This window comes from Poeciliopsis prolifica, unplaced genomic scaffold (assembly GCF_027474105.1).
Source record: "Poeciliopsis prolifica strain line A6 unplaced genomic scaffold, Auburn_PproV2 SCAFFOLD009, whole genome shotgun sequence".
In the NCBI taxonomy this organism is placed as follows: Eukaryota; Metazoa; Chordata; class Actinopteri; order Cyprinodontiformes; family Poeciliidae; genus Poeciliopsis; species Poeciliopsis prolifica.
The window spans coordinates 9,198,778-9,219,790 of NW_026562384.1; the positions used below are offsets into that span (position 1 = coordinate 9,198,778).

General features: G+C 40.3%; 1 protein-coding gene across 1 annotated transcript; it reads right to left on the reverse strand.

Moving 5' to 3' along the window:
• Positions 1 to 5,349: 5,349 nt before the first annotated feature.
• spon2a (spondin 2a, extracellular matrix protein) lies at positions 5,350 to 20,655 on the reverse strand. Its single transcript, XM_055034017.1, has 6 exons — positions 19,564 to 20,655; positions 15,478 to 15,706; positions 13,157 to 13,377; positions 7,956 to 8,147; positions 7,475 to 7,646; positions 5,350 to 6,136 (listed from the first exon to the last, which is right to left on the reverse strand). The coding sequence occupies exons 1-6, from the start codon at positions 19,567 to 19,569 to the stop codon at positions 5,946 to 5,948; spliced, it is 1,011 nt and encodes a 336-aa protein (XP_054889992.1). The 5' UTR covers positions 19,570 to 20,655; the 3' UTR covers positions 5,350 to 5,945.
• Between the last annotated feature and the right edge of the window lie 358 nt (positions 20,656 to 21,013).

Here is a 21,013-nt window from a genome sequence, read left to right on the forward strand (position 1 = left end):
TCGAGTGCAAAGTAATGATGAGTAAATAAATTGTTTAAGATGTTTGTCAGCATTTTGTCTGAATAAAGTTGGAGTAAATGCATAAATAAATATTTTAATAATTATTTTTTTCAGGACTACATATGTACTTTATACTTTTATGTATAATTCTACATAAATATGTTGTATACTTTCAAATTATTATGTATTTAAATTGCAGAAAGCTTTCTAGATTTTTGATTCATTGATTGTTAATTTAAATAGCTAATCTCAGAATCATACATGTTTACACACAAATATGTTTATATTCTTTCAACATACAACAGCTTCAAACCAAAATAAATTCACATTTAAAATTTCATTTGGGTTTTTGTTGCTGTTACTTTGCCTTGCTTATTTGAATAATTCTATGATATTTTGTGTATTGATTCTAAATCTGTGTTTCAAAGTAATTTAATAATTCAATTGGAATTTTTGTATTCACTTTGTATTGTAAAGTAGATGTAATCTGGTCATTCTATCAATTTAAAATCACCCAAAGGTTTTTGACCCCATCCATCAGACATGATACAACAATAGAACCCCATCCTTTATATGTAGGCTACTGGTACCTTTTCTGTAAAAAAATTAAAAAAACACCCAAGAAATACACATAGACATACACAGTGATCCAGCTTTTGGTATTACTGAGTGAAAAAAAGCAATTCAGACGTGAGAAATTATTTTGTGTGTGTATGTTTAACAGAACCATCAAAGCACACTTACTGGCACCATTCACAGTTGCTATAAAGTTTTATTTTTATTTATATCTTATCTTTTAAATTAATCAATGTGTATAAGAAGCTACATTTAGTATTTCATGAGTTCCTGTTTTCCTGTAATATAATTAAAATGCTAAACCTATGTCTTTTAGGCTCTTGCCTAAATCTATGTTTATTTTGGATGTTAAAGGATGTCAAAATAAAATCTCCAGTCTCAGTGATCTTAGTCACTGCTGCACTCTTGTGACCAAATCTCCATAACAACACATTATACTTCCCAAATAATTGTTTAGGAGGCATAGCATCAAAAAATCCTCATGCTGCCCAACAATAACAAACATAAAATGATGGAGTTTTATGACAAACTGGGTCTGGAGTGAAACATGCCTCCAACTAAATACAATGGAAGATTTGTGAGCCTGTGGGCCTGTTTCTCTCCCCAGGAATCTTTTTTAGGGTGCAATGGATCATAAACTCTTAAAAATACCAGAATATTGACCTCTGGCGGAAAACAGAAAAACAATTTTCACTGGGTCTTTCAGCAGGATAATGAGCCAAAACATGTGGCCAAATGATGTTCAGATGAGCTGTTAGGTCCCTGTACATCCAGTGTCAGAGCCTGCTGTGCATTGACAATGGTGTTTTCTAGTGAGAGCTGAACAAAGGGTTGCCCTTTATCACTGATTCAGTTCATAATGTTCATATGGACATGTACTTAAGTAAAAGTACAAAAACCAATATTATTAGCAATTCAAGCTCTTCTTCATTCTGCTTTGCTTCCATCTCTGCGCCACAATCCACAGAGGTCTCCTCCCACCCTAAAAAGATAACGCCCTGGGCGGTTGCCCATATCGCCCATCTCTGAAACCACAACTGTCTGGACCATGTTGAAAATTTTAATTTCATTATGCTAATTTCAATGCTAGCTTTAACTTTACCGCATGTTTAAATTTGAGATTGTATTGAGTAGGCATCAATTTAAGCTAGATTTAGATTCATGGTTTAATCAATATAATAGATCAGTAGAACTTTTTTTTATCTATAATGAAAACGATTTGATTAAAATTAGTCTAATCAGTAGTTTTTATATTAGATTGCATTTTTAAAATTGTAGAAGTCATATATTTATCTGAAAATTGTTTTAATTTATTATAATTAAGAAAGCTGAGAACTAATCAGAAAATATTGAGTGCAACAGATGATTCGGTATTGAAACCGCTCGTGTCTGTTTCACAAAAGTTTGAAGATGTTATATAAAACGTGTGCTAATTTGTATAATCAAAATCTGCGGTTTGATGCATTGGGTCAGAGGAGAGGTCAGGAGAGCTGTTTGCGGTTCAGAAACTGGTTTGAAGGGATAAAAAACACCGACAGCAGATAAACTTTGGTCCCGCTTTTTTGAGTAAAATGTTTCTTTATGAAATGAACTCATCTATTTATTATTTGTGCCCTGGGAAAGAGCGCAGGGAGAACAGCTTAGACAGTGGATAGATTCATCCCTGGGCCCTGGTAACACCTGCATGGTCTCTGGCGTGCAAACAGCAACACGTCTTCACAAGCTGTTTGAGTCCACCTCTAAACGATATCTTAGAATGCGTCAGACAATAGAAACACGCCCTGATATAAAAGTAATGTTGAGCTTTCTTTAAGCTTCCTTTCCTTTCCAAGTGACGCTAAAAGTTGGACGAAGCGCTGCTGATTTTACATGTCGCCATATCTTAGGATTTGTGTAGGAATACTGTTACTGACATAGACAGACATCTTTCAGATAAAACCACTGCGCATGTCTTGGAGCTTTGCGTGCGAGTGAAACGGATCTGAATGAAGCTGGCCACCCCACCTTCTTCAAATCAGACAAAATTGGTGTCAAACGTTTGTGCTACGTTTGTGCTGGTTTATGCAGTAAAAATTTTTGTTAGTTCTGCTATCATTTTAAAGAAGTTAAGAAATGTTTCCAGAGATCATTGAAAGTCAACCAGCCTCCTGCCTTCTTCAAATCAGACATAATAGATATTAATCAACTCGGCTATTTTGTTTGATTTCATAAAGTGGGGGGGCTGGTTGACCTTTTGACCTTTAACATTTCATTAATATCTTCAAAGCCAAAGCAGCACAAATAAAAATGTTTGCTGCACAAACATAGTAGAGTTGACTGATACCTATTTTGTTTGATTTGAAGAAAGTGGGATGCTGGTTGACCTTTGATGACCTCTCGAAACATTTCTTAATATTTTTAAAATGATAGGAGAACAAATGAACATTTTCGCTGCTCAAACCAGCACACACGTCGCACAAACGTTGACACCAATTTTGCCTGATTTGAAGAAGGTGGGAGGGCAACTTCATTCAGGTAAAGGGGGGCGATAGATAACAACAGACACACAAAATTAATAAGTCACGTTATTGCTTGGATTTTACAGCGCCCCGTTAATCAATCAATCAATCAAATTTTATTTGTATAGCACATTTCAGCTACAAGGCATTTCAAAGTGCTTTACATCATAAACACAAAACACAAAGGCATGCAACATAGAATAAAATACCAAGTGTTTTTTTTTTTTTTTTTTTTTTTCCCTCTTTCCTCCTTTCTTTTTCCCTCCCTTCCCCCTGAACCTCTCATTGTATCAAAAAAAAAAGCACAATGGGATTTGGATGTAACGAGTAAAGCGACGGTTTTGTAGAAATGCCTTGAAGTAAAAAGTACAGATACTTACTGTAAAATGTAGAGGAGTTAAAGTCGAATGTATCCATTTCTAAATCTACTTCAGTAAAGATACTTGAAAATTGTACTTAAGTACAAGTACTCTGTTTCGACTTGCTTATAAGCAATTATAGCCAGTGGTGGGATTGCACCACCAATGGTTATAATCAAACATATATACCATATTAGACGGATGGCTATAACCATCCGTCTGCTGGTTATAACCAGAACAGTGTGAAGGCAATTAACGGCAGTTAATTGCAGCAGTTGTGATTAGGGAATGCTATTGATTGTGACCACTAGGGGGTGCTGTTTTGTTTCACTGATTTTTGAAAGTAAGCTGCTGACAGAGTAATACAGCAGCTGTATTATGCTGCTGTAGTAATACAGCATAATATTTGCCATGGCGAAATACAAAAACAATATACATTTCAAGTTTATTATATATAAAAAAATTGACAAATATAAGACATCTGATCCCTTTTATAAAGGGAGCTTTATTAATCCCAATTGTTGTCCTTCAAATCAAGATCAGTACAGGGGCTGAACATGGAAGAAACATCTTAAAATCTCACCTGAAGGTGAAAAGCAGCTGAACCTTTCCTCACACAGATGCCAGAGACTTGTAGATGGCTACAATAGCCTCCTAACTCAACCCATTTCAGGCAAATAGAGAAACGTTAGCTTTTAGGAGGTTAGGGTATCCTGACTTTTCTTGGCTGGGAAATATATTTCTTTTTGTGTTTTTCGCTCAGTGAGTAAAACAAGGTTACTTGCCATCCTTTAAGTGCAGTTAAATCACTTTTTTTCAGTAAATTACTAGAATATACATAAATCTGTGAACTTTTCTCGTGATTATTTAATATCAAGTTTCTTTACATGACTGTGTGCCAATCTGCCGTTCTTTTAAATATCTGCACATTGGTCTTTGAAGAAGCTTCACATATCAATTCACCCTGTTGGTTAATTCTCATGGCAGGAGATATTTATAAATATGGGATTACAGTTACTTTAAAAGAGATTTACAACCTAAACATGTGTAGGTTATCCATGTAATCCAATGCTGCTATATTCCGGTGAAGGTATGCTGTAGGTCAATGGATCTTAGTGTGGATCTTTCTGTGCACATGTAAGAGCAGTGCTCATGTAAGAATGTAGTTGATGTGACCTATATCTGTGCAGCAATAATACTTTTCTTTCTTACAACTTTAAAACTCCTAAAGTATTTTACAATTCATTTTGAATTGGACACAAGCCATTTTTAAGTTAGTACGCAGACAGATGTGCCTTAACTCTCACAGAGCAGAAGTGAGTAAAGAAACTTTTTATCAACATTGATTAAAAAGTGCATTATTCATTTGTCCATATGATTTCCACTGCTTGGCTCCTCTTCATTATGTTTATCTGTTGTTAATATGAGAAATGCTCAGACAAGTCACCTAAAATCTCATGAAATAACATGAGGACTTGTGTGAGTTTTTCTTAAACATGTACTTCTCGTGAAGCATCAGTGTTTCCTTCGTTGATGTAGAGTGACTTCTGCTATGAGCATCCAACCATCACAGATCCTTAAACTTAATGATGAGAAACAAGCATCATGTCAAAAACATCCTTTCCTAATCTTGTTGATGTCAAGAAAAAAAGGGGATTTATCTGCTGTCAGTCAGATGGAGATTGTCCTGCTTCAAGCAAAGGACTTAAAGTATCTTGGTCTCTGATGGTAATAGAGTGGAGAAAGGATTGTCAGATAAATGCTTTGCAGTAATGTCGGTGCTGTTCTGTTCTGGTCCGATGTAGTGAAGAAAACCGAGACAAGGAACACTTTCAATTTACTGTCCGTCTATGTTCCAACAAGATCCCAGATACAAGTAGATGAAAAACAAAAAGCTTTTTCTGTAGGATGACTGGATTTGGCTTTAGAGATGAATATACTTTTAGGTATTTTTGTTCACGTGTTTTAATTAGATTTTGGTTCACTAGAAAATCTTCCCCCATGTTTGTCCCATCTTTTGTAACATAGTATTGACATGAATGCTACAACAAAATGCACATTTATTTGAAAAAAAAAAAAAAAGAAAAATGTCACACAAATTCTTTGTTTCAACACAAATTAACTCATATTTCTGTCATATTGAATGAAACATATATTTTTGGAGGAAATTTACAAATGGTTTCATTTCACTTTTATTTACATTTTACAAAACGGCTCAACCTTTGGGCAAACACAGGTTGTATAACAGTTGTAAAAATAACGTCAGACTAAATAACATTTTAACTCTTTGCTCTTCGTCCACCAACCAGTTTTTTCCAAGAGATTTCTGTTTTTTCTTAGTTCTGCTGATTTGCAGACGTCTCTTTTTGTGACAATACACATTGAGTTCTTATTGCTTCACTTCAGAAATCTGACAAATTCTCAACATGGTAAAACGTTTTTCCAGTCCAGCACTGATAGCGTGAGAGTCCAATGTTTATCACTGGTTGTTTTTATGCTCCTGCTTTGACAATTACTGCCGTTTCTTTATGCAGTTGTGTGGCACACATTCGTCCTGCTCCTCCAGCTCAGGGCAGGGGCTGCCAGCGTTTGCCGGCCGCAGAAGTATGTAACGTGTGCGGTGACGAACTCCACGTCTGGAGCAGGGACCAAGACACAGACCCCAAGAGGACCAGAGGGAGACTTCGCAATCCAAAGGTGTTGCTGTGTTTAAAGAGAGAGAGACAACAAGAAAATGAAGAAACATTGCCCAAATGATGCCTGTTCTGCAGCAGCCATATACATTCAGGCAGACAAACAGATGGATTATATTGTTCTGGAAGAGTAAATCTATGGTCTAGCCTTTTCCAGGTTGGGTGAGAAGTGTGATCTTTCAAGGGTTGGGATTCACTCTTTGTCCCCTGTCTTAAAAAATGGGACCACTAAACTGTCATGAAAAGGCTTCACTCGTCAGTGCAGACTTTTCAATAGGCTGCACTGAAGAGGTTTATTAACTATGATTGACCGATGCAGAATCTCATCCTCGTCGGTTGACATCCTGCCAATGCAGAGCTATTTAACTACCTCAGTGATCTCTGCTACCGTGATGGAATGCCTTCTTCCGAGTCTTCAGTTTCTGACTCCTTCACAGTAAAGAGACAGGATTGAGGAGATCCTCAATCCTGGCTCTTTCCACCGATCTACAATAGCATCAGTCTGGGTCTGCAGATCCCTAATCCAAAACCAGACAAAACACAGATGCTGCAGTCTGTCTTGTTTTTTCTATACCTGTGCTATTTCACAGTCTTCAGAGACAACTATGCCTTCCAGGCCTTCTTCAACCATCAGCAGATCCTCTGGTTATCAACACAACAAACGGCAATATAATTTAGGCCATGGCTCTCGAAAGTCATGTCTGCAGTGAAGGTCCTGGCCCATTCAGATTTTATGTCCCCACCTTCCCTTGGGGGATGAGAGAGATTCTCCAGGAGGCATAAGTTGAACAGGTTTCTCCACCAGATGTTCGCAGCTCACTCTCAACATATGCTTGGTTTCTCCAGATCTGCCTAACAAACCCCTGCCACTGGATTCAGCTCACTACCATGTGGCAATGAGTCGATATCTCTGGCCCTCTCTTCAGCCGCAGCAGGTCAAATGATAAGATTACAAAACTGACCATTGACCTTCAGTCCAAGATGACCTGGTATCAAGCACACTTGACTCACCTTGTGATCAACTCATTCTCAGCTAAATTGCAAAACATTCTTTGGACTCCAAGAAGGCTGGGTAATCTGAACTGCTGTTCAGTGCAAAAGGTCAGAACCTTCCCTCTTGCAACCTAATGCCACAAAGAAGTGACCCCTCATGCTAGTAAACTCTAAAACCGAGGCAGTCAGCGGAGAGCTTGTGGGAAGCACCTCTACCCAGAGTTGGGTTCCTCTTTGTTGCGGTTCAACCTCAAACAGCAGCTTCAGCTACTTTCCTACCAATAGCTGGTAGGAAAAAGTCTAAATACTTTCAGGGGTATAAATATTTGTGTGAGGAAAAGTTTTGCGTTATTACCTGAGAAACGCTGAGGATTGATGGAGTTTGGCAGAATGTGATTAGAAATAGAAGTTTGGCGGTCTGGTGTTCGACGCTGTCGGCTAATCTTTATGCTGGCAATAGGGGGAAGCTCCCTTAGTCGAGGGTAGTAGAAGGAATTGGCTGGATGGTTTGGCATTTGTGACGTGATCTGAAAAGCAGTCAGCGAGCAGTTCATCAGAAAAAGCAACAGATTCTCAGTAGAACCCCCAGTGCACATTCGCCAGCTTTAAAGCACATGCTGCAAAAGGATGGATAGCCTGTTACATAAGGGTCCCCTTTTTATTTAAATCACTTCAGGTCAGACATGAGGGCTGCCAAGCAATCATTCAGCCACAGACAGTTAAGAATGATGCCCCGTTCCCACTCTGCTTATGTACTCCAAAAACAAGACAGACACCAGAATTTGAGGCACCAACAGCTTAATGAAGGACATAAACAGATGATGGTTTCTCCCTACCTTTGTAATGTTTTCAGGGGGGCTGGTGGGAAAGTTGGGAGAAGAAAAAGTGAATCCACTGTCCGTTCCTGCGTCATAAGGCTGGAGGTCGACGGTCACTTCCTGTTTCCACCGGTTACCCTCACAAAGATTGAGACTGTCCACACCGACAAACCAGTCAGGGCTGGGGATCATCTTCACCATCAAAGACAGCTGTCAGACACAAAACACTGATGTTAGACATCGATGTCCAAAATAGAGAGTTTAATTGAAAAACTATGAAACGCTAATTGTCATAATTTTGTATAAAGGGATGACCAGATTACCAGGAAGTTAAATACCACAAGATAGGTACTCATAAAATTTGTACTTCACCTTAAAGCCACAACCTTATTGCACTTTGTTGGGATTTTATGTGACAGACCAATATAAAGTAGTTCACTGTAAAATGGAAGAAAAATTATACGGTTTTACACTGAAAACAAAAATCCAAAAGTGTGATATCTTCTGTGATATCTCTAAATACAACACAGTACCACCAGTGGTTTGCGAAGGTTTGTTATTACAGAACAAACAGCAACCAAGTGCAAAACAGGTGAGGTTGTCAAGAAATTTAAAGCAGAGTTCAGTCATAAAACAAAACCCCAAGCTTTGAACATCTCACAGAGCTCTGCTCAATCCATCATCTGAAAATGGAAAAATTATGACACAACTCCAAACCTAAGCAAGACATGATAGTCCGCCTAAACTGGCAGGCTGGAAAGGAGAACATTAATCAGAGAAGCAGCCAAGAAGAGCATTGTTGTCACTATGAAGAATCAGTAGCGTTATCAGCTGCGAGACTCTGCATACCATTAGCTGCACTGCACAAATATTAGCCATGGTTATAAGAAATAGATCTAATTTGTAGTATTCTGTAAACCACGTCAGAAAAGTGGAGGCAGAAGAAGGACCTCTGGTCAGATGAAACCAAACTTTCTGGCCAATACAGACAGAATGGATAGAGCTAAAGTGCAGAGCACTCCTAGATTAAAAACATGTTTGAAGTTGAAAATCGACAGTGGTGGAGGTTTGCCTTCCGACAGAACAAAATCCTAAACAATACAGCACATGCATCAAATCATATGCTAAAATGGCCCAGTCAAAGTGCAGATCTAAAACACAGAGGATATTTGGTGAACTGTCTTGTTCCGTCACATGCAAGTTAAGATATTGTGCAGTCATCATCTTCCAACATAACCCCATAAAAAAGAAAAAACGGAACTCTATTCGATGCTGAATAAAATAGCTCTTATCTCTAATGAAAATATTTTATACTTTGACATGTAGATTGAAATGTAATGAAAACACTTGCTGTTTTAATATATTAACCGTTAGTTCACTTTGGACTGTGCAACTGTTTAAATCCCCCTGCTGTGGAAAGTGAGATGAGTGCAGAATGAATGAAATCACAGAGATCACAGTAACATCAGCCAGGACAATAAATGCAATAGGCCTGACATCACACACACGAGCGCCGACGTAGGGATTTGGCGACTATAAAACAGAGTCGGCATGTGAGCACGTGCACCCCGTCTGTCTCCCGTATGATGTATGTTTCCTGAGAAACGGTGATCTCATCTCGGAGAGTGGGTTCAGGGTCAAAACACACTGAAGTGATGGCAGAAGACCAGACAGCAACACATTTGAAAACTTCTCCATTTTTGAAAAAAAAAAAAAAAAAGGTTTGACAACTGCTGCTCATCTTGTCAGTCTGAGTCGGTTTTTGTGTGGGCTTTGAATGAATCGCTGGTGTCGAACCAAACAGAGAGCGGGGACCAGCAGATCTGAGACAAAGGAATGAGACACACGAGTGTTCAGTTTTCTTCCAATGATAAATGTTGAAAAGCAAAGACTAAACCAAAAGAAGTCTTGCCGCTTGTTAGAAACATCAGTGTCCTTCCTTTTTGATCTTTGAGCTTCCTGCCTCTTACGCTTTTCTGAAGCTCTCCTGAGCTGATCTGGAAGACGCCGCCTCTCGGCTCATTTCTTTATTATTAGCTGAATGGAAGTTTGCATTACATAGCATCTGCTCAAGACAAATCTTCAAACCCTGTGTCCATCGCAGAAAACCGTTTTCAAAGACCAGAAGGCATCCAGCAGAAGGCCTCTCCAGCAGCTTAAAATGGCTCACATTCTGCGTCTCCATCTGGTTGAGCTCCACATTAAACAATGGCTGGATATATGATGACAGAAGTGGCGTTTGGGATTCCTGGCGGATGTCATGTAAACCATCGGCTGTCTTCAAAGGAATGATACGGTATTTATAAATGAGAGCGCAACGGACAGTGCAACATGCTCACAGATTAAGTTATCAGCTGGATCACGTCATTAAATCATGTCCAACACAACGCACTCAATAGCCGGGCTTTGCTTTGCTTATCTGATCTAAAAACAGACCGGCACAGATGTCACATACCTAGAAGACAACACGGCAGGGTGCTGTACATTACCTATGCTTACAGAAACAATGCTCACCTAAAGAGTGATCAATTCTTTCTTTGGTTCAAGGACTCAGAGCATTAGTCTCCGAAAGCAAGCAGGAGACTCTCTAGACATAAAAACCTTTTAAAAAAAGGACATTTTTAAGGGCAATTACAATAGAAATTTAAATTAAAAAACAGAATCTAACTCCTTTTACTTGAAACAGAAAGACACATGTCATTGCACAGATTGGCGGAAGGATAAAAACCCAGATTTTATTGCATATGTGTGTGAAGTAAGAGGAATGGACCTTCTTTCTCAGCTGATCAAGAAGCTAAAAAGCCCAGATATCGGCTGGCGGGCTTAAGCAGAATCAGAACTTTATCAAAGAAAAGCAACAACCTTACATCGCCTCAACAGAGACCACAGATTTAATCAGACAACTTTTCACTTTAAATTTCAGATTCATTATTGTCTTGCTGGTATCAAAACTGTGAAATATGTTTTACACAATTCATCTGTTTTCATTGACCTTTTCTTCTTAAAAATGATTTACAAATCTTTAACAGCATGAGGATGAACTTGGAGCAGTTCTTCTTAAGGGAAAACTGACTCAAATATCCACACAAACTCCTATAAAAGCGCCAGTAAATTTACAACTTTTGTACTCAAAATCCAGTCGAGCATATGAGTTGTATTGTTGCTGGTATTGTTGCATTTCCCCCCTTATCATGTTGACAAACATTTCGCACAGAAAGTGGAAAGCGTCCATGTTACTTGGCTATTGTTGTAAAAGTGTTTGGCTGACCATGAATAGTTTACTAAGCCCATAAACCCAAACTGGGTTGCGTACAATTAGATTTGAATTTGACCTGCTTGTCTTGTAATGTGGCTTATGATAACATCTGATGTGAATAATCACCAAATAAATACAAAGTGAACTGAGCTGAGACAATTATTTCAACATGCCAGATGTTTGCCTGGCCTCACAGAAGAGCATTAGTAGCATTTAGGTTTTTACCAAGAAAAGCCCAGACCAGTCAAAAGTTCGAAAAAAGCTACGTGTCGTTGAACATAAAGGGAGGTAATTCTTTGTTGAATTTTTCTCGATGTAAAAGCCACTCTGGCCAACAGACATCTTCATAAATAACATCTCAGAGGAAGGGAACGTGTATGTTGCCTATTTATTAAAATTAATGAACTATGAAAGATTTCATTGGCTCCCCCAGCGGGTCAGTACACGACTTATCATACTCACCAAATTGCATCAGATTATATCTGCTGTATCTATTCATACCAGCATCCAGCATATGAAATGTTTTAAAGTCTAATTGAAAACAAAGGAAAAGGAAGACGTTTTTTTCATTAAGCATCGCAGAGTGAGGATGACCGAAAATGGATTTAGACATTTATATTGAAACCACGATCTGGTTTTGAAGCAACCTCTAATCAAGTGAAGGCCCCTCTCTTGCGTTGGCTTGCGTTCACGTTCGTGAGTCGGCCATCAGAGGAACTCTGAGCAACAACAGCGCCCACTGCAGGGCCTGCAGGGAAAAGGCGATTACTGTCAGAGAAGAGCCCCGCTGCCCCATCTGCGGTTTGTTCCCAGCCCAGATTGACAATGAATAAACTCATCTGCATTTCATTAAAGATCACGTGCAGAAGAACGGGGACTGTTGGAATTATGTCTTGTAGACAGAGAAGACCAAACATTGACGTTTTTTGGTTCAAAGCGAAAAAAACGATCCATTTGGACAAAGGAAGCGCTGCGTCCAAGCAGGAGAAACTCATCCCAGATGCGCAACCCTAAACGGCAATAATGGTTTTGACATGTTTTGTTTCTCGCGAAATAATTTCAATCAATCACAGCAACAAGTTTTGACCAACAGTGTCGGGACATTCATTCACTGACTTAATCTCTAAAGGCAAGAGAGGCCTGTAGAGCATTAAATGATGTTCTGGGCACTTTGTGACCTTCTGGGTGCATCGTCTATGCACTCTTGGAGTAATTTTGGAAGACTGGCCAGTTTTCAGATGGTTCACCACAAATCCATGTTTTCTCCATTAGTGAATGATGACTCCAAGTGTGGTTCACTGGAATCCCAAACCCACTGAAATGCTTTTGTTTCTTTTCTTATTTTCAGGACGAGAGATATCAATGACTTTGTTCTCTAGCTATTCTTGGGTATCTTTTATCCCGTGTCACATTGTCAAATAGATTCTATTTCAGGGATTTCTGATTTCTACAGTAATCAGGCCTGGGTGTGGCTGGTGAAACTGATCTATTGTGGTTAAGCATAGCGGACGCATGCCTTATCTTTGTGCTTGGTGATAATAACAGGATACGTCTTATTTTAGGTAGTGCATAGTCAAAGCACGCTAGCTCCCAGTTTAACAAGCTAATTAACAAAAAGCAAAGTAACTGGTGGGCCAATTTTCCCTTCCCTCAGACAGGAAAACTGTAGCCGCTTCTGTGTGTCTGCAGTCTTTATGTTGAGGTAACTGGCATTTACTGGTATTTACCTTACACAGATGGGCCCCTCCCTCGGCTCCAGTTCAGACTAAGAGCAAAGCGTGCAGGATGGATGTAGGCGTTTGCGGCTACTGAACTCAGGCACTTGGTCTAAACAAAGTCTGACAGGGTGTAGTGGAAATAAGTAGGAAATTACTTGGTGGGTGCGGATGCACGGTGTAGCAGACCCAGCTCAAAGGGACTGCGTGAGTGTGGATGTGCTTTTTGAAGCGTCATCGTCTCCTACCAGTGGGTTGCGGGGCACCAGGACCATCTCTGTGGAGCTGTGTCCGATCCCGTTGGGAATCCCAGCTGTCCGGTACATAACTCCGACCGTGCGCTTCTTCCGGGCCTCCTTGGCTGCTTTCATCAGCTCCACCGTCACCCCAACTTCAGCAAAGCTCTGCACCCCGGGACTGGCTGCAGAGCCCTCCTCCCAGAGCCTGAAGTGGTGGTTGTGGCTCGCCGCTATTGAGAGAGAAAAAGCAATTGAAGAAATGTGAGATGAGATAAGTGAGATGCATGCTCACTTGACTCCTTTTGAGTGTCGATGAAGCTCCGCAGAGTCCTGAGCCAGACGATGAGATCATTTCCACCACGGAGCCTGAGTGTACTTCTACGGCTGCCTCCTACTTCCTGCATTTAAACTGATAATTCTGGGGGAATTGCTGGTGTGCATGTGTTATTGCAAGGTTATATTCTCCGTCTTTTCCTGCAGGAACCGCAACACAGGCCGGGGCTGCCAGGATGTAGATCAGGATCCTGGACTTGGCAGGCAGAAGTTGGACAACAATTTATTTTAACAATTCTGAAAACCCTTAATGATGCTTTTTGTACAGCCTGGGCCAGCAGGCTTTCTCTTCACATTCTTTTAAAAAGCTCTGGCTATCTCAGAAATCTGTTAAAAATCAAGAGCCCAGTTTTAGATTCGAACCACAGGTTCTGGAGACCCACAAAGCCGCTGACCTGGGCCCGTGGTTTTAAGGGCAGAGTAAGGTTAGCCAGAAACACGCTGACAAATGCTCTGATTTTTCTGCCTTACCTCACTTTTCAGAGCTGCATAAAGACTCGCGCGCACACACACATACACACACAGAGAGTCAGGATTTTAACCTTAAATAGTCTTGACACATGTATGAGCACACACTTAGTTGCACAACTCGCCTAGCACACTTCACACACTATCTTGTTTCCCCCCATACCGCCATTACTTGTGGACCTTAATTGCATTTCCATCCTAACTAGCATCAAACCCCCGAAATTTGATAATGCATCACACTTATGCCCCACCAAGACTTCAAAGCCAACCCTTCCTAAATTGCTTGAGTATTTTTTTTTTCATTTATGACAAAGTCCAGTCCTTCGGCGTCCTCGGCCCGATGCCCCCACTGACGTTTGCTGCAGCTTTTTGGTTTTTTTTTTTTTATTGTCCCCTATAGTTTACCGTCTGACTCACTGAGGCCCTTGTGTTTTTGTTCCCTGGTGACAAAGACCAACCCTTTCCATGCCCATGGAAATAATTATGTCAGAACCGCTGGTGCCTGTCTCTGTTAGGAATAAGTAGGACACTCTCCTCTTCCATGGCATCACCGGGCCACCTGGAAACCAGACATTGCTGCCACCATGTCCCCAATATTTTGTGATATTACTCGCTTTAACCTTCTCCTATTTTGGCACATCACCATTACAAACAAGAAGGGACCACTGCTTTGGCACTTTCTTATGTTTTAAATTTTTTTTCCGCTACTTATTTATTTGATTTTTAAACTCTCAGCAACACAACGTGAAAAGGATCTATTTGTTTTCTTGTGCTTGAAAGCACTGATCAAAGCAGGAGCTGAGTAATTTCTCTTTGAAAGCTACTCGTTGTGTGGCCCATGTGTAGATATATGAATCATATTTGTGTAAACGTGCAGTTCAAATTTCAGCTGAGGCAGTTATCAAAAACCTTAAGTCTCCTAAATTGGTGCAAGCACAGAAAAGTATAGTGATTTAAACTGAAAAGGGATTTAGCTGTGTGAAAGCTACTTCTACTGTGTTGGTGAGAGTTGATGAAGGCTTGTAGTTGTTCTATGTTGAAAAATATATATATATATATATTTTAAGTATTGTTGGTCATGCTGGTTTTCAGGTTTGTGCATTTCGCTGAATTCTTGTGTTTTCTGATCACTTCATTGTTTAGTCACGCTCTTTCCTGCAGCCTTTCCTCAGATTTTGGTTCAAACTTTTGTTTTTGTGATCCGCTTCGTGTCCTCTGATCTCTGTTCGCGTTGTTTCCTTCTCCTTACATCTGCAACACGTTCAGTTAATCAGACTCACCTGTTTAGGTAATCATGTTTACACTCCCAACTCTTTTCAGGCCCATTTTGGAACCATCTGATTTGTCTGACAGCCGACAGAAAAACAAAGAGAAACACCATCTGGTAGTTTCTTTGACCTCTTTCTTTTTAAAAAAAATAATAATAATAATTCACCAGTCATAAAATCTTCTACCCGTGTTATATACGACGTTTTTATTTCATTCCAAAAAAAAAAAAAAACACTAAAGAAAAGCCATATTTTTCTCACCTATGAGTTTGGACCACTGTGCTGGGGGTCGGAACAAGGGATACTGCTTTGGAAACGCCTGTGGGCTCCAGTGACCTGTAAACACCAGGATGTAGGAAGCGGGACCCTTGGCTGTGCAGCCCGTTCCGTTGAGGGGTGGCGGAGGCTCGGCAAACGCGAAATGAAGCTTCACCAGCAAAACGAGTAGCTTGTGCAGCCAACCACACGCCTGGTGCTCTGAAGACATCATCTGCATGGAATGAAAGATGAAAAACTGCGTTATTCCTCTAGCTGCATGTCGGAGCTGGAGATGATTCCCGAACAAAGGTCGATAAGGAGGTCAAAACTGTGAACTGGGAGGCACGTTTTAAGATCAAATGTGTTTGGGCACATAATCGTGGCTTGGGAGGAAACAAAAAGGAAGACTGGCCCGGACATTTAGGAAGCCAAGCCCTGGACAATCCTCGAAAAATAAAAAGAGACGGGGAAAATTCCACATCCCTGCCCTCGTATCACAACACAGACGTTTCATCTGAGAACAAAGCTTGTTGAACCTCCTGACCCTTGAGCTTTCAACTTCTGGGCCGGGCACGGTGTGTGTGTGTTGATCTCCAGCCAATCTCCAGCTATGCAACAACAGCTAATATTCAGCAGGAAAGTGTGTTGCAGGAGCTGCCCTGAAATAAAACGGCACATATGACATGTCTGAGGCTGCATGTGAAATCCATCTGACCTCACCGACTGACCATCCACTGACCCGCAGCTGAGTCAGACAGACTCGCGCTCTATTTAGAGGCAGAGAGGGGAGGAGGGCACGTGCGCAGCCATCGCTGCAAACACTTTTCACCTTTTATATATTTTAACAGGGCTAAGGAGAGTAATGGAGGGAGAATGTGCCTTTTCATTTCTCCCAAATCTTGAGCCAAAGTTCTCTGCCTTATTCAGATGATGGCCAAAAGTCAGACTGCAGTGTGAAGTTCACAATGTCAATGCCAAACGGTCAAATTACCATTTGTGAAAATTGTTAAAACATCTTAAATCATCGACTTGATTTCCATTTTATGTGTGTTTGAGGTTAAAACCTTTTTTAAGAGCAAGCAGGGGTTTCTAAAAGTATTAATTCTTTGCTAAATTTTGTCACAATGTAACCAAAAACGCCCACGTGTTGCAACTTTAGCATCGACTAAACAAAGTGGAGCATGAGGGTGATTGGAGTGGAGGCTTTTTGACTGGCAACATTTTTCACAAGTAAATATCACAAGAGTTTTACGTAGACTGGATTCAGTATCCCTGAGTCTTTTTGGGGTGAAGCCTTACCTACTTTTAGCCTTTTGCACAATCATGATGCTGCCACCACCAGGGTTAATGAGCGATGTGACATATTAAACTGTGAAAGCTAATGCCATGTTAGCTTTCTTCAGCACAACATTTTTCGTGTACGTTTAGGTCAGTTTCGGTCTGATCTCACCAGAGCACCATCTTCCTGGTGTTTCCTGCAGAACTTGTTGCAAAGTGCAAATGGCACTTCTTCTGATTCATGTCTCGCTAAGTTTGCATTTGTTGCTCTGAACGTCATTGCAACTCTATTCCTGAACTCTCTGTCGAGCTTTTCGGCTGTTTGTTCACTAATAATAAAAATCTGACGCCTTCAAAGAACAGCTGGGTTTATATTAATACTAAAGTACAAACAGGCAAATTTTCCACACTTTTTATTGGCAAAAATGTGAACAAATTTTTCGAGCTACTTTGCTTTGGAACATTTGCATGCAGTGTTGGCTGCTTGATATTTGATTTCTTCCTTTGCATTATTTCAACATATTTCTCCACTTTTGATGCAGACGTAAATGTTTTCCTCCCGCTCTTCTCTGTTTTCAGCTTTACGTCCGAATTGCATCACAAATAAAGACAGAAACGCAATTTCAAGACCACGTTTGATTTCTCGTTTTACTGAAAGCCAACTTAAACATGAAATGAAACTTTAAAGCTGAGAGCAGAAGATTTTTCTTTCTATTGACATTCTACAAGAATGCAAAGAGCCAACCCGGTGTGTTTCTATAGTATTGCTAAAACTCCAAGCAGCTGCAGAATCCAGACAGTTAAATTTGGGTGAGTCAACACACACACACACACACACACACACACACACACACACACACACACCCACACGTCCACGCACACACCATCGACACACCTAACACCCATGTCTTGCTGCATATTGTCCCTGAGGTCTATTTCCAGAGGTCAGATTGAATTACTCAGCCAACATAGCTCTAAATGTCCAACTCTGACACTTTTTCTGACCGCAGCCTCACATGTCGCTGATCTTTTGATCAGTTCCCCATCTGTACTGAAAGCAGATTAACCATTGCAGAGTTTAACTGCCACCCGTAAAAATACCTGCAGAATGGAGACACATAGCCCAGCTTTTATCACTGCAGGGAGAAGTTGGACATGCAAAGGTTTGCATGTCCAACTGATTCCTAAGGTCACTTCTCTGGCTTCTACAAAGACGTACAGGTTTCCTAAAACTGGCTCTCTTTTTCTCTTACCTCTTCAACACTATTTTGGTTTTGTAAACCCTCTGACCTTCCTCCTGAACTCATTTTTTTCTTAATTTCCCTTATTTAACCAGGTAAACCCCATTGAGATCTGGATCTCATATTCAAGAGGGACATGGGCTGAAGTCTGCAACACATACCAAAGCTGCAACAGACTGCTGACGACCTGCTGTTTCTTTATTTCGCATGTAAATATTAACACAAATAACCAGCAGATGGATTAATGAGAGCTCACGGTGATTCTGACGTGCAAAAATACACATTTGCACCTGCAGCCCAGGCCCACGATGATCTCATCAGCCAGCACAGACTCACATGGAGGAGGATTTTTTTTTTTTTTCCCTGTCAGGCATAAGACACAATAAAAACCTTTCAGGCACCTTCCCTGTGCTGTTAGAGCAGCTTCATGCAGCGATAATGCAAACATTCAACCTCGTCCCATAAATTTGGTCACTCAGATCTGCACGCATACACAGATTTTTAACAAGGAGCTGACAGGGAAGGTAATTTTCTTTTTCTTTTTTATTTCTTCCTTGAAAGTCCTTTATTGGGCAACAATAGCAGAATCAGGAGTTTGTTCGGGGCGAGAAAAAAAACAACAACAAAAACAAAGATGCAACCATCTGTGTTGAATTATCCTTTTCATGCATGCATGATCCATGTGCAGATTTCTGGTGGAGCTACAAGGAGAAAGATGGACACTTGGACAGGTGGGGACATAACAGGAGGTGAGAAATTTAATTAAGGCTGCCAAAATGTTGCGTGCAAAAACTGGTTATTCTAAAGTATTTTTAGATACACTACCAACAGAAAGCGTAGAAAGGACGAACATTTGGACAGTTTGTGGGTGGAGTCCCTCTTATATTCCCTAAGAGGGAAATTATTATCACCTTCCTAAAATAATGGCCCAAGTCACTTTTTGCCAAAGGTGACTTTTGCAAAAATAAATAAATAATATCTTTATTTATTTTCCAAAAAATGACTTGGACAAAAAAATTAACTTTTAGCAACAAAAAAAAAAACTTTTACAACCATTATTTTTTATCAAGGTCGCCATATGCGAAAAGTCTAAAGGAAAATTGGCAAAATGTGTAGATTGTTTGTTTTGATTCATTGTTTCTGATTCATTCATATATATATATATATCTTCAAATTTTTTATTATTTTTTCAGTTTTGGCTGCTTCTCGTCAAAGCATACAGAAGCTTGCTTTAAAGCAGAAAAATGCAAACATATCTTAATAATAATAAGTCATGTTCACTTGAATTGTTGTGAAAAATATTCGTCTTCTGCTTTTGATTTCCAAATTCAACCACAGACACGCTCAGATGTATTTACCTGCAATTACTCATGAATTGCATGTTGATGTTGATTATTCAAAGTATTCACACAAACACCTGCTTCATTTAGCTTACATTTACAATCAGTTTTTTGGGTTTGGTTTTTTTTGGGTTAAAAGAAAAGACAGAAACTTCCCGGATGCTTCCAGACCACTAGAACATCTCGGTGTGTGTTGAATGGATGACGGCTGCTCTGTGTGTGTTCCCTACCTGCATTGGGTCAGTCGGAGAAGCAGCAGCACAACCACAGGGAGGATTCAGCTCTGCTCACTTTCCTCTCCACTGTAACTGGCACAACCTCATCAGTCTCTTTCGCTCGGAGGGCTCCCTTTATCTCCTTCCAGATTTCTCTCCTCCTACCTTCTCTCTCTCTCATTGTATCTCCTCATATTACCCTCCTCTCACTCTCTTTCTCCTCCCCCACTCGCCCCTCACCTCTCCTTGTATGGAAAGGCAGTTAACAGTCTTTGCCCTTCTCTCTTTTTCTCTCTCTCTCTCTGTCGCTCAATGTGCCTCAATTCCCAGAAGGCGGTTAACATCCCTCCAGGCAAACACCCTGGATTGGCAATGTGCCTCAAGTGTTGTCTATTTTTTGGTGCACAGTTGCTTAAAACAAAAAAAAAACAAAAAAAAAAATGGCAGTAAAACTGAAAGAGTAACTTCGGCTCCGCAGACAGACACGCAACCTGCCTGACAAATGAAGGGAGTCTGGACAGAAGCAGTGGCTCTGATGTCAGCAGCTAATTTCAGTTTATTGGGAATCAGAGAGAATCAAAGGGGTCTAAAACGGTTTCCGTGTCTTTCTTTCTTTTCTTTTTTTACTTTTCTGTGTTAAACCACTCCATCTCCAGATCCAGCTGTGATTCGAGCATGAGGAATCCCATTTCCTCAGGTTAGAGTGTGTAAAACGTCGTGTTTGTGTGCAGCAGGAAAAAAAACAACAAAAAAAAAACAGAGCGATTCCCTCACAGCTGGGACGCACATGGACAGCCAGGGAGGTTTCTGTTATCAGGAGCCACTTGTGACTCTGACTACAAGCAGCACAGACAAGAGAAGAAAGAAAATCTGATTAAATGTGTGTGGTTTCTATATATTTCAATTATTGAGAGTTCAGTAGTTGTAGTGTAGTTCATTATCTTCTGATGTGAGTTGCTGATGCGACTATGGACTGTGCGATCGAATTAATTATTTCAGATCATGAAAGGACTCTGGTCGCACAGTGATGTGTTTGTTAGGACTGTTGTACCACAGCAAGACAGTCTTGGGTTTAAATCCCGGCCTTTGGTTTTCAAGCATGGTGTTTGCATGTTCTCCTCTGGGTTGAAACAACTTCTTTGTGCAAAACATGTCATTATATGAGAAACATTTCTGGAGTTGCACAGTTTGAGCGGTATGATGGACGTCTTCAAAGCGTAAAACCTCACAAGTGAGACGTGACATAATCACGTGGAGAAAGTGGAGACTTTCTGCAGCTTCCGTTCACTGTCTCGACATTCACACAAGCAGCCAATCGCAAAAAAGCAAAACATCCCGACGGTGCTTTGGGTATGCGGTCAGGACGCCTCCTGGACTCCTGCAGACACGTTGATGCCTGTGCTGAGAGGAGCTACGATATTCTCAACCGGTGCAGAAACTACAGACCTTCCAGGAATAAGAAGCT

Excerpts from the sequence above, each read along its gene's own strand:
- spon2a (XM_055034017.1), bottom strand. Across the intron at positions 7,647-7,955 it reads CCCCTGAAAACATTACAAAG|ATCACGTCACAAATGCCAAA; the intron begins GTAGGGAGAAAC and ends ACTGCTTTTCAG. Across the intron at positions 6,137-7,474 it reads CAATCCTCAGCGTTTCTCAG|CAACACCTTTGGATTGCGAA; the intron begins GTAATAACGCAA and ends CTTTAAACACAG.